A 16590-nucleotide genomic window follows, 5' to 3' on the forward strand; every position below is an offset into this window, starting at 1 on the left:
CTCCGTAACAGGAGACCCTAATGCCAACAGGCGTATGAAAAGATACTCAGCTTCATCAGTTATCAAGGAAATGCAAATTAAAACCACAATAAATAAATAATATACCCCCCCAGGAGAAAAGCTAAAAAATTTGAAAGCTGAAGTCATGTTGGCAAGGGGGGGAAATAGTGTTGTTTGACATTATGTGTGTATATATTATGTACATATTTTTTGAAGTACGAACTCGGAAAGGGGCAACCATTCACTCATTCATTCATTCAGGGGACACGGGATTCCTTCCCTAAATCAGCAGGGCCGAATGAGACGGGTCTGGCTGTGCTGCCCAGGCTCAGCTGCTCGCAGGTGTGGCCCTGCTACCGACCAGCACAGAGTTGTCACCTGCTCCATTTCCCATCCGGGCTGGTCCACCCCTCCTCAGTCAATCTGGTGAGCCCTTCCCAGGAGGGCACTATACAAGGCCAACTTAGTGCGGGCACCTGGTCAGCGCCGGGCACTGCAGCCCAGGGCTCCTGGGCTCACACGATCCTCCCACCTCGGCCCCTGAGGTGCTGGGACCACAGACTCATACCACCTGTATTTTTTTTTTTTGTCATCCTGACCCTTTTTATTGTTATTAAAAATAAAAGGTACTTAAATGTAATGGTGAACATATAGGGCAAAATCGAATAATAAAATTAATGTTGAGGTAAGCAGTGAGCTGAATATTTGGGTCTCCAAACCAGGTAACCCAAAACCACTTAAAAATGGGTATGTTCACGGTGAACGGCCAACTGCCTTCAGGTGAGAGAATGGTCAAAGTTGTTCTCGCTCAACTTCCAAGAAAATTCTTTCCTCAAGAATATCCTGTAACTGTTGCTGCAATTCACGATTCGATTTGGCCAGAACTGTGTTGGTTTCCTTACTGCATCTAATGGAAGCCTGAATAGCTCTCCTACTTTTTCTAACAGATCTAGGAACAAAAGTGTGTGATGGAAGGACGGCTTAGACACCTGTCTTTCATGATGCTCATCGACTTCTGGACTTAATTCATATACACTGATTTCAGCGTGAACACATACGCAGCCCACGACCCCAGAGTTCCAGTCCCAGGTACATCCGCAGCAGAAAGGCGCACGTACAAGATCGTTCACAGCGGTATTATTTCTAACAGCCCCAAACTGGAAACCACCCAACTGTCCGTACACTGTATGATGGCTAGGTAAGTTATGGTACATTCATGCAATGGAATACTACACAGCAACGAAATACCATACGGTTAAACGCGACACACATGAATCTCACATACGTGACGGTGAGAAAACCAAGTTGTCACAGAGAGTACAGTGTCCGATCCAAACGAGCAGGCACGACGAACCCAAGATGACAGAAAGCAGAGCAGCGGCCTCTTCTGGAGCTGTGCAGCCACTAGATGGGCACGCGGGGGGCCGCGGGCACGCGGGGGGCTGCTGGGCACGCGGGGGGCTGCAGGGCACATGGGGGGCACAGGAGCTCGGGGGCATGGGCTGGGGCATCATGGCCAAAGGGCAAAGCAAGACATGAGGGGGCAACGGCATGCAGTATTTTGCTCAAGGCCAAGGGCAACATGGGGGGTATGCAGGTAAGTCATGAAATTGCTGGGCTGCAGACACACGGGGTCGGGGGTTGCTGGGCACTGGTAAGCCCGAGGGGCTGGTAAAGCATGCACAGCGCGAAGGCCCACAGGGCTCTACACTGTAATTAGTTCACGTGCCAGCACGTAGGATTAAACTCTCCTTTAAAAGTTTACCCCCAAAACTACCCATTCTCTCAGCTCACTGCAGCTTTCAATGGTACAAGCTCTATCTCCACTGGCCCTTCGGACTCCCTCCCGCTTCCTCCTCTGGCTCCTCTGCGGTTGACCTCCTGCCGATGGACTCGACCCGGGCTCAGCACACACTGCTCCCGCTGCGCCCCACGCCCTGGAGAGCCCGTTCCCCAGCTAGGCCGCGACCCCCGGATCAGGAACACCTGTCCTGTCCTGTCCCGCTCCAGGATTCCCACAGAGCAGGGGCACAGCACGCTCAACGGACTCGAGCTCCTTCTCTCTTCACCATCAACTATGACGGTGCCTTCCTAACCAATCCTCTTGTTAGTCTTCCCCACCTTCCACCTCCACGTCAAGCTGAACTTCCCAAAATGCGTTCAAACACATCACCGCCAGCTCGTAAATGTTAATCCCCCAAACTACAGTGAGTCCCCGCTTAACGTCGTCACAGGCTCTGAGACACTAAGTGACACAATGTCGAAGGAAACCAGTTTTGCCACAGGCTCACCGACATAAACGAGCTACGCTCCTACAACACCTAACGGACGACGCTGATCAGGACGGCGCTGGCGGTCAAGCCCATCGCAGCCCAGCCTGACCACCTCCTGCCTTACTGCTCAGCACTCACTCACCTGCCCTAATTAAACACCACCTACAAAGTATCTTCACCAATCCCACTGGCCAGATCCCAACTCCGACACCTCTCAACACCTTTCCTCTCCCCCACTGGCCCAACCCCACTCCAGGCCCACATCTCACCTCCGCTACTTCGGTCCACATGTAGCGTACTCACAACACCAGTGGCTGTACTTACTCTTCACCACTGAGATATAAAATCTTACGTTTCATATCTCTTTGATACGTCAAAGTAAGTCCTTAATAAGCAGAAGTAGTGGTGTCGTGCTCATGACCAACCAGTAATCAAAAGAGATTTTTAAAAACTTAAATTGGTAGCCTCTTAGCAGTTTCAAAATGAATAGGTTTTTTTCTTTATTGTAATAATATTTGGGCTTATTTAAGCTTACTTAAGAAATTAAATTCTGGAACGAGCTGAAGAGAAGCACAAGGCCTAGTGACAGGAAAGTCATGGTCCAGAAAGAGCAGTCCTTGCAAGACAAGACCGTGTCTACCCAATGCCTGCCACAGGAGCAGGACGTGTCTGACTTTATGAGCACAAGCACGTGAACTAACATTAAACAGATTATAGAGTCACTGTCGGCAGGCAAAATGTCTTTTTTTTACTCCATCACAAAAATACCTTAAGCAATATTGGTCAGAAGATAACCACTTGAATTAAAAAGTTAACAAATGAGTAAATGAATGTAGGGCTGGTACTAAACCTATGAAACTTTGTTAATTTGATGTTATCCGTTCACATATCATACCCAATACAGGTCTGCCTCTTCCTGACCACGAGACGCATAGAGTTGATACTGCATGCGATCAGAACAACTCTTTAAAATTATTCTTAGGCGCTTAAAATTAGAACATTCATTTTCTTGGCATTATAGTACAAAGAGGTGGGATTTTTGTAATTTGTGGGTTTCTTAATAAATTTCATACAAATGTTCCATACTGAATATCGACAATTTCTACACCAATAAACAGAATAAGAAAATGCTTAGGGCTAATTTTATAATTTTTATTAAATTAGAAAAAATAACTTTGTTATTAAATTAAATATTACATATTTAAAAAGAGAAATTGATCATTTCTATCTTTAGAGAAAAACTCGATCTTGTTTTCTTTTCTTTGTATCTAAATTTCTTTTCGTCCGCCTTTAAAGTCAATAATGCACCTTGATGGCATCCGCCAAAGCAATTTTTAAAATAATTACGATTACCTTCTTCATTTCCCATCTTCAGTTTTCATTCAGCTATCTTTCTGTCCGTGCTATTAAAACCTGCTGACTACACAACTGGCCTGCTACAGAGGAAAATGTGGAGACCAGCACGGGCACACAGAACACAATGACGCAACGGAAGGGAACCAGCCTGTGCCGTACCTGGGTTGTTATTGACATTACTTTTCGGTGGTTTCTGAACTGGTCTGGGAAGCGTAGATTCTGTCAGAGCTTTACTAGCAACAGCTTGCTGAGCCTTCTTGATACTGCTCCCTTCGGCCTCCCATGTCTGCTCACCGAGACTCAGCTGCACTGAGAACATCTTGGAAAAAACAGAGACGAACATTAAAAATTTTCAGGAAGTAAAATGTGCTGTCCAACAGAAAAATAGACACACCACAGAATCGAAATTTTAGAGCTTGAGGTGTCCTTACTGATCATTTCAACAAAACTCTTACTCTACCCGGTAAAAGAACTTTAGGAGATCGTGCTAGATTCTGTTCTACGCCAAGGCTTAATGGCAGCTCTACGTGTCCATTTTGGCTAGAATAAATCAAGAGGAAATTGCTTCTCTAAATAGAATCATATTGTTAATGTCACTCGAATAGTCCCCCAAAAAGTAGAATAAGCACAGAGAGTAAGAGAAACTGTAAGAGAATCCAAAAGGCCCTCTCTCTGTCACACTTTACAAAATCTAATTCCTTAAACGCCATACTTATCACGATCGAGTCAGGAAATCCTATCAACTATTATGTCAGCAAGACACTCGCAATCCTCCATTACCAACATTTAAATTAACCGGCCCCCAAAGTCCGTCCATTAAAATCTCTTAACTATTTCTCAAATCTCTCTTTTCTCTATCATTGACACTGCATTGGAGTCGGTCCTTCATCATCTCTACTTTAGACATAATAATTTCCCAACTGACTGCTGTGAAAACTATCTTTCTAAAACCCAAATCTAATTGCATGACCTCGACATCAGGTTAAAAATCTTCAAACGGCCCCATTCCAGCATGTCACAAAAGTTCCACCTGTGCATGCCCAGTTCTACCTTTCCCCTGCCCAGTCTAACCTTCCATTCACCCCACATTTCCACATGAGGCCAACACCTTGAAAATTTAGAATCAAGTCAAAGGTTACACACACAACTCACTATTTTACTCCACGTATATCTTACTACTTTCTACGATTATAAAGCATTAACCCAAAAATACTTATTAATTATAAAGAAATAAATGTTTCTTAGCAGAAAGGAGATTGGGTAGAAAATATAACTAAGTGATTAAAGTTAGCATAATTAATAACCACAAAAATCGACATCAGGTACCACCTAATGTGATCCAGTGAGAAGTTGTAATATTCATGGCCCGAAATGTTTAACCTGAATCTAATCATAGGGAAACAATCAGACAGATCTAGATTATGGTACATTCTATAAAATGACTGGACACAACTCTTCAAAAACTGTCAATGTCACGAAAGGAAAAAACTAAACAAAAGAATGCAGGGGCTGTTACAGATTTAAGGGTGCTAAAGAGACATGAACCCACATGATAAAGTACAGTGTACGGATCTTGAATGGGTTTGTACTCGGACGAAAAAAATAGAAAAGGCATTTAGAGATCTAGGGAAATCTGACTATGGACTATCCGTTAAACAATACATTCGGTCAAGATTAAATTTCTTGAGTGATGATATAGTATTGTGCTTATGTAGAAGAATGTCTTCTCAGAAAAATAAAATTGGTCTTATCAGATGAATAAAAATTTAGGGGTGAAATGTCATGATAGTTGCAATTTATTTTCAAATTGTTCAAGGGAAAAGTATATGTCTATGTAGAAGGAGCAAGAAATAAAGTAAACGTGGCAAATAAATGAACGATTAGTAAATCCGAAAGGTGAGTATCCACTGTACTCCTCTTTCCATTTTTCCTGTAGGTTTTCAATTCTTCAAATTAGAGTTGGAAAATACTTACAATCCCTTGAAAATCAAAATATGTAGGTATCTGTTAAAAGTGATTTTTCTTTTATTCTGATTCTGTTTAAAATATATACCTAAAACATATCTTTAATACATTTACCTAATTTTAAACCAACTTTTCGGTGACTAGCTCTTTTTTTCAAATTATAGTGTTGAACGAAGAACCCTGCCACAAATTTTCCTCCAAATCAGCTCACACTCCCGAATGTTCTGTTCATTACTCATCTATCGATTCAGGTTCAAACCCGAAGCAGCTTCTTTGTTTACCCACCTTCCGAAGACTTATTTAACATCTCAAAACTGTTCCCTGCAACTTCTATTGTTACCACCAAGTCTAAGGCCCTATAAACTCAGATTCAGAATACTTCATTTACCTCCTGCCTCCAATCTTCTCTGCCTCCTAATCTTCCAGATGCCACCATCTGCCAAGACTCACAGGCCAGACACCTTCTGACCGGCCCTCCTAGTCTCCCCTGCTTCTCTTGCCAATGTCTCCTGAATCCAAATATCAAACTATCGATTCAACTTCGAAAAAGTTTTTCAGATCTGGCCTCCTCTCTTTATACTCTTTGCCAATGTCTAGTGAAGAATATCAATATCTCTTCCCCTAAACTACTAAACGACCATCCTAACATCATTCTTTTTTTTTTTTTTTAGGCGAGGTAACCTTTGGTTGACCTCACAGATTGCAAGGACCTTGTCAGCTTACAATTCCTTATTTTTTATGCCTACAGCACCTGCTCTTCCTAGGTGGTCTCCCATCCAAGTACTAACCGGGCCCGGCCCTGCTTAGCTTCCGAGATCAGACGGGATCGGGCACGTTCAGGGTGGCGTGGCCATAGACACATCATTCTCTTAACATAATACTTCCCCATTCAGACTATTCTTCTTACTGCCATCACCACGAATAATCTACAAAATAGAGATGCTTCCGAGTTGAACCTCAGCTCTTCTGAAACCCCTCTTAAGAATTCTACTACATCGCACACCGAAAACTAATACGACATTATATGTCAATTATATCTCAATTAAACTGGAGGGGTAAAAAAGAATCCCACAATAAAAATCTAATACTTTCGAGTAGGATTCCTGGGACACACGACGTATTTACGGGTTTAAGCCGTCGCTCCACCACTCGTCGTTAGCGATGTTAGGGAAGTTATTTATTCTTTGTTTTCTTACTTCTTTAGTGAAATGGGGCTAATAAGAACACACAGGATGGTTGTGAAAACTAAAACATAATGGTGTGAATAACCTCATTTGAAAGGTAAAGATTGTCAAAGTAGATAAAAGAAGCAAAATCCAACTACTGCTGCCTATAAGTAACGCACTTCAAATATAAAAACACATATGGTTTAAAAGCAATGGGATAAAAAATATATCATTCTAACATAAATCTATGAAAAGTCAGAATGGCTATATTAATATCAGACTAAGTAGCTTTCGGAGCAAAGACTATTATCAGTGACAACAAAGGTCATTTCATAAGGCTTGCAAAGGGGCCAAGTAACCAATTAATCAAGAAGACACAGCAAGACTAAATGTTTAGGCAACTAATCCTGAAGTAAACACTAACAGAACTGCAAAGAGAAACAGATGATCCACAATTAAAGTCAGAGATTTAATACTCCCTCCTAATAACTGATGTAATACTGAGCAAACAATCACAAAAGATACAGACTTGAACAACACTTGAACAACATAATCTGATTGATTTTTAGAACACTCCACCCCAAAAAAAAGAATATACATTAGTTCTCAACTTCTCATGAAAATATTTACCAATTTCCAGCACTAAATGTCTATACTAGAAAAGAATTACGGTCTCAAATAAATTAACTTCAGCTTACATCTTAAGCAACTGAAAAAAAGAAAGAGAAAATTAAATCTGAAGTAAACAGAAAAAAAAGGAAGTAATAAAGAGAAAAGCAAACATTAACAAAACAGAAAACAGAAAACCAATACAGAAAAAAATCAATAAAACCAAAAGCTGTTTTTCTGCAAAGATAAAATAAAATTGGTAAACCTCTAGCCAGACGAATCATGAAAAAAAGAGAAGATACAAATAACCAATATCAGGAATGAGAGAGGTGATGTCACTACAGATTCTTAAAATATTAAAAAGATAATGAGGGGCAGTTGCCCAGCTAGCCCAGTCGGTAGAGCACGAGACTCAAAAAAAAATAACGGGAACAGATGAAATACTGCCATTTGCAGCAATATGGATGGATCTTGACATAATCAGGCTAATAGAAATAAGTCAGACAGAAAAAGTTGAGAACCATATGATTTCACTCATATGTGGGATGTAAAACTGAAAGCAACAAAAAACATGACCAACAGAGACTCATGGACACGGTCTGTGGATTAGTGGTTAACAGAGGGAAAGGGGGGAGGGGGGAGGGAGATGGGGGTCAAAGGGGTAAAATATTTGGTGATGGAAGGAAATCTAACTTTGGGAGGTGAACATGCCATGCAATATATATGACATACTCTTGAATTGTACACTTGAAACTTATTTGATTTAATTAATCAGTATCACTCCAATAATTTTTAATTTAAAAAAAAGATAACAAGGGAATATTTGGGAACAACTTTATGCCAATAAACTCAACAGCTTAAGTTCTTCGAAAGACATAAATTACTATAAAGTTCATTTAAGAAGAAATACGTAACCCAAATAGCCCTACATATGTTAAAAGAAAATGAAGATATAGCTAAAACTCTTTCTACAAAGAAAACTCCAGGCCCAGTTTCAATGATAAATTCTACCAAATATTTAAGGAAGAAATAATACCAGTTTACAAAAACTACTCCCAAAAACTGAAGAAGGAGGAACACACTTCCGAACTAATTCTTGAAGCCAGCATTGCCTGGATAGCAAAATCAGAGGATGCTACTACTAAGGAAACCAAAATAAAACAAAACTGCAGACCAATATCTCCCATAAAGATAAACATAAAAATCCTTAATAAAATTTTAACAAATGGAATCCATCAATAAAGAAATGAGATGATACATTTTACCCGTCTTTTATCCCAGAATGCAAGGGTCGTTGCTACATTTGAGAATCAATCAATGTTATTCACAGTATCAAAAGATTAAAAACAGAAAAAACAAATGATCGTCTCAATCAATGTAGAAGAACCTTGACAAAAATCAACGTCTATTCCGGTTAAAAATTCTCAGCAAATACAAAGTAGAGAAGAATTTCCTCAACCTGTTAAAAGGCATCTACAAAAAAAAACTACATCCAACATCACAATTAATGGGAAAAACTAAAATGATCACTCAAAGATCAAGAACAAGTTAGAGATATCTGCTCTCACCATTTCTATTCAATATTGCACTGGACGTTCCAGCCAATGCATTCAGGCAAAATAAATAATGAGACATTCAGATTGTAAAGAGAGATTTAAAACTGTCTTTATTCAAAAATGGTGTGTGTGACACCCAACTAAATCTTTAAAAAAGAAAAAAACTACTAGAACTGATATATGAGTTTAGCAAGGTTATAGGATACTAGATCAATATATAAAAATCTGTGTATTTTTATAGACCAGCAATGATTAATGAAAACAATTAGAAAGTGAAATTTTAAAAATACCACTTACAATAGCATCAAAAATATGAAATACCTAAAGAGGAAAAATACCTGTTCACTGAAAACTATAAAATATTTCTTGAGAGAAATTAAAGAAGATCTAAATAAATGAGATATACTTTATTGATGGGTTGGAAGATTCAATTTTCCTAATATGTCAATTTGCCCCAAATTGAGCTATAGACTCATGGCAGTTCTTTTCAAAATCCCAGCAGGGTGTTCTATAGAATGGACGAGCTGACTTTAAAATTCCTATAAAAATGCAAAGGATGTAGACTAGCCAAAACAATTCTGAAAAGGAACAAAATTAGAGGGCTAATACTATCAGATTTCAAGAAGTATAAAGCTACAGTAATCAAAACAGCATAGCATTTTGCATAAAGACAGGAAAAGAGAGAAACAGAATGGAACAGAGTCCAGAAATAAACAGTCATACATGGACAGCTGATTTGTGACAGACGGGCAAAGGCAATGCAGCAGAGAAAGAATAACCTCTTTAACAAACAGATATCCCTGTGCAGAAAAAGATAAACCTTGTTCCATATCTCACGTCACATACAAAAAATTAACTCGAAATGGCAATTAGACCTAAATGTAAGACCTATGTAAAACCTAGAACTATAAAATATCTAGAAGATAACACAGAAGAAAAGCTTATGGTCTTTCACGGGGCAAAGCTTTCTTAGATACGATACCAAAAGTGCAAACTATAAGAGAACAAATGGATAAGACGAAATTCATTAAAATTAACTAGTGCTCTTCAAAAGAACGTTAAAAAAAAAAAAAAGATAAGCCACAGACTAGGAGGAAACACTTGCCAAGTATATATCTAATGAAGAACTTTTATCCAGAATATACAGAGTGACATTACAGAAGAGGGCCGAGCAGGAAGCACCAGCACAGAGCAGTGCCTGTCACATAGTCAATGCTCAGTAGATACTTGACCAAGGATTTTTTAAAGTCCTATATACTACTAACAAGCAATGATCAAATTATCTGGGTCCCTCCATCACCGACATAATCGCTAAGAATTTACAAATCGTCATTCCCTTATACCGCACTAGAAAAGATATTGTATTTCTCCCATTACAGATGAGAAAACTGAGACTCCCGATTAGCTGCTCAAGGCCACACGAGTTGGATAATGTAAGGCAAAGACGGAGTCTGGCAAATCTAGCAAGGATGGAAAGAAAACAAAAAAAGACTGCCGGGCTCCGAGGCCACAGGTGGCACTGCCTCACTCGGGGTCATCTACTCCGAAGGCAGTGCTCGGGGTGCCCGTGCTGTTGCAGTTCTTGTTGCAATTAGTCACGTATCCTGGCGACTCACCAAAACAGGGAAATAAAGGGGAAAAAAAAAGAAAATGCCATTCTCTGTTACTCAAGGCTTTCTTCCTTACACGCTACATTATAACAGTCTTCTGAGATTTGAGAAAATCAAAACAACAATCCACAGAAAAATTAAGAACTGTATTTAAGTACCTAGGAGATACAGCAATGTCACAATAACTCACATTAATGTGAGGTGTAATAAAGTACTTGAGTTCCATTAAAAAGGAGCAGAAAAACAAAGGAGCAAGGCGAACATTAAAATAATTACTTTGTATTTGATAGTCACATATTAAAAACTGCCAATAGCTGTTCAGATCCTGTAAGACTCATTGGAGGATAGAGGAAAGCATATAAACGTAAGACAAGGTCACTGCTTCCCAGAGGAGACTGGGAGCACGCAAACCTGGTCCAGCAGCAGGGAGAGCTGACCACACGGGAGAGTGAGGGGCGGGCGGGGAAGCCGGACGAATGGCCCTGCGGGGTGAGCGGGCTGGGATCCAGTACGGGACTGCAGGGCGGCCTCTAAAGGCTGTCCAGCCACGGCTCAGAAGGGAAGGCGGGACTCAGACTTAGGGTGCGGATCTGCCAAACAAGTACTCCCAGGGGAGGAGGAGAACTGAGGGGACACACAGGGCATCCGGAATCTCAGCTGGACCGAGGGAAGTGAGGAACAGTCAAAAGGTGGAAGAATCAATGGATCGGAAGGAATACTGAAGTCAAACTAGCAGAAGGAATGAACTAGAAAGTTAGGAGGCGTCAGAGAGGAAGGCTTGATGTTAAAACCATGGAGGGTCCGGCAGCTATTGGTAACGACGAGGTCAGGATTGTGACACAGGAATGAGGGGCTGAAGGAGAGTGGAAGACCAGATAACTCGAGAAACTGAAAGGGAAGCATGCTGGAACAACCACCTGCTTAGACGGTGAAATCACCAAAGATTAAAGCGGGATGAGTGTCGGAGAAAGCAAAAGTGGGCCGTGAGAAATGAGATGAAATCGCCCAGAGGTTAACGACCCCCACGAGGGACAGGGGGGTCAGTCTATTAACATGAAACTCGAAACGCTGGTGGGGAGGGTGATCTCCAGGAAGAATCCCCGGATTGGACAGGCAACGGGACACAAAAGACATGCACTAGAGGAAAGAGGAAACCCCAAATGCAGAAAAGAAACTATTTATTACCGCTGAATGAGCTCAGGCTGGCACACAGCGATGCCCAGCACACATCCCTGTGCTGTAGCACGGTCATGGCTACGACCAGAACGCTGGAAGGTCCCACCGAGCCCCTGCTGGGGGGATCCGGGAGGTGTCGCAGAGGTCTGGAAGACGTGTTATGGGAGCTGAGTGTTCAAAAAGGAGGACGAGCAAAGGGACCTTCAGGACAGAGAGACATTACAACACAGGCAAAGGCAGAGTGGCTTAAAAAGAAACATGAAACATGCTTAAGAAAGGCAAACAGTTCAGCATGATTAAGGGCGGAAAGAAAATGAGAACGAAATGGGTATGAATTAGTAAATATGAGTCAGGATACACGACTAGACAGGTAGACCGAGGCCATAACCCTCTATGCACAAATTAAACTGTCACCCAGAAATCCTTCATAAAAGCCTCTAACAGGAAACAAAATTAACATATTTTGACTTCATCTTATTTTCCTTCTTTGAAGAAGGTAGAAAATAATCCACTAGCTAGTTGTTCTACGAAGAATACACAATTTTTAGAGAATCAACTGCTTCTATATTATATATAAAAACTGATGATCGTTATCGTAATCTCTAATATCCAAGTTAAAAACGTGCTAAAGAAATGTGTGCACAACTGAGAGTTTTTAAAAACAGAGGAACAGAGCCCAGGCATAAATGCACTAGCTGCCTTTTTCTTTGTAACATGTGTATACGTGAACATGTATATATGAGGCTGTATATAAATATAAATTGCTTTTTCATTGAAAAGAACATTACAGGAGAATGCATGGGCAGTAATAGTACTGGTTACACAATTTTTATAAATGGTCTTAGAATTAAGAAATGGAGAAGTCGTCTCAGTAGGTGAGCAAGGCTCTTCTTGCTCTGTCTCCACCTTTCTTGTAGCTGCTGTGACTTGCTGGAAGGCACACTGTACTCGAAAGCCGAAGCGTGCATATGCGAGTGGGCACGGGCGCTGATGAATGATCACGCACCTCACTTAACTTTTCCGTGCCTGACACTCTTATTTTACAAAATGGATATGAAAATCCGTATCTTGTGGTTCTGTTAAGGTTTTCATGAGGTACTGTGTATCTGAAAGAGCTTCGTAAACCATAACGAGCTACGAATTGTCTAGTTACAGACTTCGAAATATTTTTATATTTTATATTCAGAACCTTCAGGCCATCGGCCGTTCCCTCCCCCCAAACGGAGCACAATTAACACCTCACATGTTAAATCTGAAAGATTTTGATAAGCATGTCTCACCACCTCTCTTGATAACCTTACCTTGGAATGAGCAGGCCCTCTTTCTTTCAGAAGTTTATACTGGGGTTGGACTCTACTGAAACGGGCTAACTCATTTACCAGACACATTGGAGTTTTCTCTCTGGGGTTTGCCATTTTATCTTGGAGAGAAGCTGTAAATAAAAAGGCTGTAAAGTTTTTGTCATTCTTGACTTTAAAAAATGGAAGAAAAGCTAATTGTGACGATTTTTAGATTGAAGTCAGATTGTATATTTGGATTAAATTATTTTCATGAATTTTACATAAAAATTCAAATAATCTAATGTCTTCCATTACATGCAACAGAAATTTGTATCACATTTTAAACAATAAATTAAGGTAACTTTTTTCCTAAGTACTTAAGGTGTTCTCTATACATACATATGGTTAAAAGCATGCTTAAGATTTTTAAATAACATAGAATTATAATAATTTTTAACTTATACCTTTCCTTCCCTCTCAAAAAACTGTACCATAAGCACATAATTCTCCTGAATCTTATTACTATAAAACTCATTTTGTCTACCTTTTCTATCATTTGATCTTACTTTTCTTTTTAATTTTGAGGCAGCATATTAAATTAAAAAGGTCTAAATTTGAGAATCAAGTCTTAAGTTTAAGTAGTAACTCTTGTAACTACTATTTTGCAATAACCTCTTTTTTTTTTTAACAAATTTTGAAAGAAGTAGAAGGAAGAATAATTTAACAAATACCCATGTCCTTAGCATCTAGAACTGAAATGAACAGTTTCCATTTTTTCTTACTTTAAAAAAAAAAAAATTATTGCCTTCCACTTAAGGTCCCTTTATCTATTCCAGAAACCACCACTATATGAATTGAGAATATACACCTCTGGGATATTTTAAAATACATTTATATGCATGCATGTATATCCACGAAGAAACACACAGTCTTGATATGTGTAGGTTTACAGTCACATAAGTAGGAATATAATAAATATATCATTTTCACGACTTTCTCTACTCTCGTTACGTGTTTGAGGTTGTAACTTATACACATGCAGCGTGTCACTTTTAGCTGCCGTATAATCTCCATCGCAACATCATGTCCTTTTCGTACTCCCCTCCCCCACTCACAGACATTGAGGCTGTTTCCCGTTCTTCGCTCTTACGAGTGGAACCGCGGTGCCAAACGGCACCGGGGCTGACCCTGCCCCATCACCTTCCCCGGCAGCACGAGACTCGCCATTTCTCCTCTTCCTTGAAAACGTGCAGTGCGGTCGGGTGTTTCCATTGCTGACAACCTGATTGATGTTCGACTGATCGTATCCCACTACTGTTTTCTGATTTCCCCACTATCGATTTAATTTTCATTTCTCCGCCATTATTTAATTTTCCCAGATTACTAGTGAGGTTGATCACCTTCTCATGTATTATTGATCATTTGGGTTTCTTCTGGGAATTGCTTCTGTCCTTTTTTCTACTGATTATTTTATGTATTGTACTCATCAATCGTTTCTTTTATGGTCTGTGCTTCTTTTGCCTTGTTTAAGAAATTCTTCCCAAACCTGCAAGGTCTTAATGATTTTTACTTAAGTTTACTAAGCCTTCTAGTCTTTATCTGTAAAATAAGGAAAATAAATCTACCCTACTTAACTCAAAGGTCGTTACAAGGTTAAGATTTTTAAACGTCTGGTATTCTAAATTCTACTGCAATTATTATTACCACTTCAGAACATTTTCCTAATACTATATTATTTTATCCTTTGTTTTTCCTTCATCTCATTTATACATTTAATTGCTTTTTAGTTTCTCTTTCATCTTCCATTAATCAGTGTTAATACATGCAAGCGGATTATTTCCTCCTCAATTAAACTGTAGTCACAATGTACAAAGAATACGTTAAATGAATGGAAATAGCTGGTTTTAGGTACTTCATCTATGAACTTTCTATGGCAAAGATTAATGTAGAAAATACTACTTTGAATGCTTTAATAGCCTTTACAGGACCGATAATTTGGTACAGTGACTTGATCATGATCAGTATAATTAAGAAATTATAAGAAAACTATTACATAAATACCTAATAGGGCATAAGTAAGAAGAAAGAGAATCTAAGCAACCAACTGTAGGATCAATACAGATGACATCTGGTCCTACGGTTAAGCCATTCTAAGCGGCCTGCAAACCAAAAAACAAACAAACAAAAACCAGTAATCGTTACTTTTTGCAACAGCATAAAAAAGATAAGAGCAAGCCAAGAATTGTGAGGAAACTTGCGTTTTACCTAATTCCACTGTGTATCATTCAAATAAGGATTTTACAAATTTTAACAGAAAGTCAGTCACTTGATATAAAATACAAGATGACCTACAGATAAAATCAGTGTTGGTCCATACCATTAAATACTCAAGCATAACAGATAACACAGCTACCTGAATATCAAAAAAGCAAAAGAAGAATGACAATTTGTTAAAAATGAGAAAATATTAAAGTCTGGTAAGAAGCAGCTGATTCCGCATAATGCTGAAAGAGCGCTGGCAGTGTTACTATGTAATTTTCATAACTCAGCAAAGCTGCATATTCGTCTGCTAAGATGCAAAACAAACCAGGCGCATGCAAATATAATGTGACCATTTTATAGTGCAAAAACTTTTAATAGCTTAGGCTTTAAACAAACTAAAAGAAAGGGCTGACTAATAACATGGCATTAAACTCATACTCCATTAATTTTGACTTTCTGCTTCATAAAAATAACATGAATCCAATAAAATATTTTAATGTGTGACTTGAAGTTTTGGTGTGAAAGGTGTGTAAAACACACGCAAGAGCTCATTTCGATAAAACTTTAAAGCTAAAATGCAAATGTTTAAAGTTGGTAAATTTCAAAATAACTGGTCTTAGTTGAAACTTTTACAATATGATTAAACTTTTAAATAGCTGTTGCTCTAATCAGAAATCTTACTAGTATTAACTACTTGACAGAGCTCAGTGATAGAGCAATAATTTAAAAATTAAAGCAAATTTTGATAAAGCATCTACAAAACTATAAAACAAACCAGTCTATAAAAATTGAGGTCTATAAACTTAATTTATATAACTTTTTAGAAAAGTCAGCAGTACAAAAAGTGAGACATATACACACTGTTGCATGTATTTTCAAGAGACCTAAGAATGTTCTCAATGAAGATATTTTGAAATAGGCTTCGAGTTAATTTGGTGGCTGGACTGGTAGACACCTACTTAGAAGTAAATTAAATTAATGATAAGAAATCTCATAATCTAAGACTTTGCTTTTGAGAGAGCAAATGCCATACGATGATTAAGAGCTTGTTCTAGGTACCTCTGCCAGTTGCTGATAGCTACATGATCTTGAGAAAGTACTTAAAGCTTGCTTTCCTGGATAGTAAAATAGAAATAATAACTGTTTTTATATTACAGAATGATGGTATGAGTTGAATGAAATGATACAAGATACTGTTAACAATGATAAGAATGTATTATGATGATGATTTTAAACACTATCATCAAATATGAAAACAGTGATATCGTTTTATCAAATTTTTTCCCTTGGTTTTCTAAGCAAAAATATTCTGAGTTAAAATATTCTGTTAAAATAAG

The 16590-nt window shown here is 38.9% G+C and overlaps 1 protein-coding gene and 1 non-coding gene across 11 annotated transcripts in view; both read right to left on the reverse strand.

The window, feature by feature from the left end:
- STAU2 (staufen double-stranded RNA binding protein 2) overlaps positions 1-16590 on the reverse strand; it is a 220086-nt gene that overhangs the window by 189823 nt on the left and 13673 nt on the right. For 5 of the 10 annotated variants that reach the window (XM_039841873.1, XM_039841872.1, XM_039841871.1 and 2 more), the window contains one exon: positions 3786-3948. In XM_039841873.1, coding sequence (XP_039697807.1) covers positions 3786-3948 — 163 coding nt within the window. Of the gene's footprint in view, positions 1-3785; positions 3949-13012; positions 13144-15052; positions 15133-16590 lie in introns of those variants that run through there. The other 5 variants (XM_039841867.1, XM_039841869.1, XM_039841870.1 and 2 more) reach the window with 5 other exon arrangements.
- On the reverse strand, positions 6334-6452 carry LOC120585670 (5S ribosomal RNA). The gene has a single exon (XR_005648469.1). It is a non-coding gene; the product is annotated as a 5S ribosomal RNA (ribosomal RNA).

The sequence above is a fragment of the Pteropus medius genome, unplaced genomic scaffold, assembly GCF_902729225.1.
Source record: "Pteropus medius unplaced genomic scaffold, Ma_sr-lr_union100, whole genome shotgun sequence".
Lineage (NCBI taxonomy): Eukaryota > Metazoa > Chordata > Mammalia > Chiroptera > Pteropodidae > Pteropus > Pteropus medius.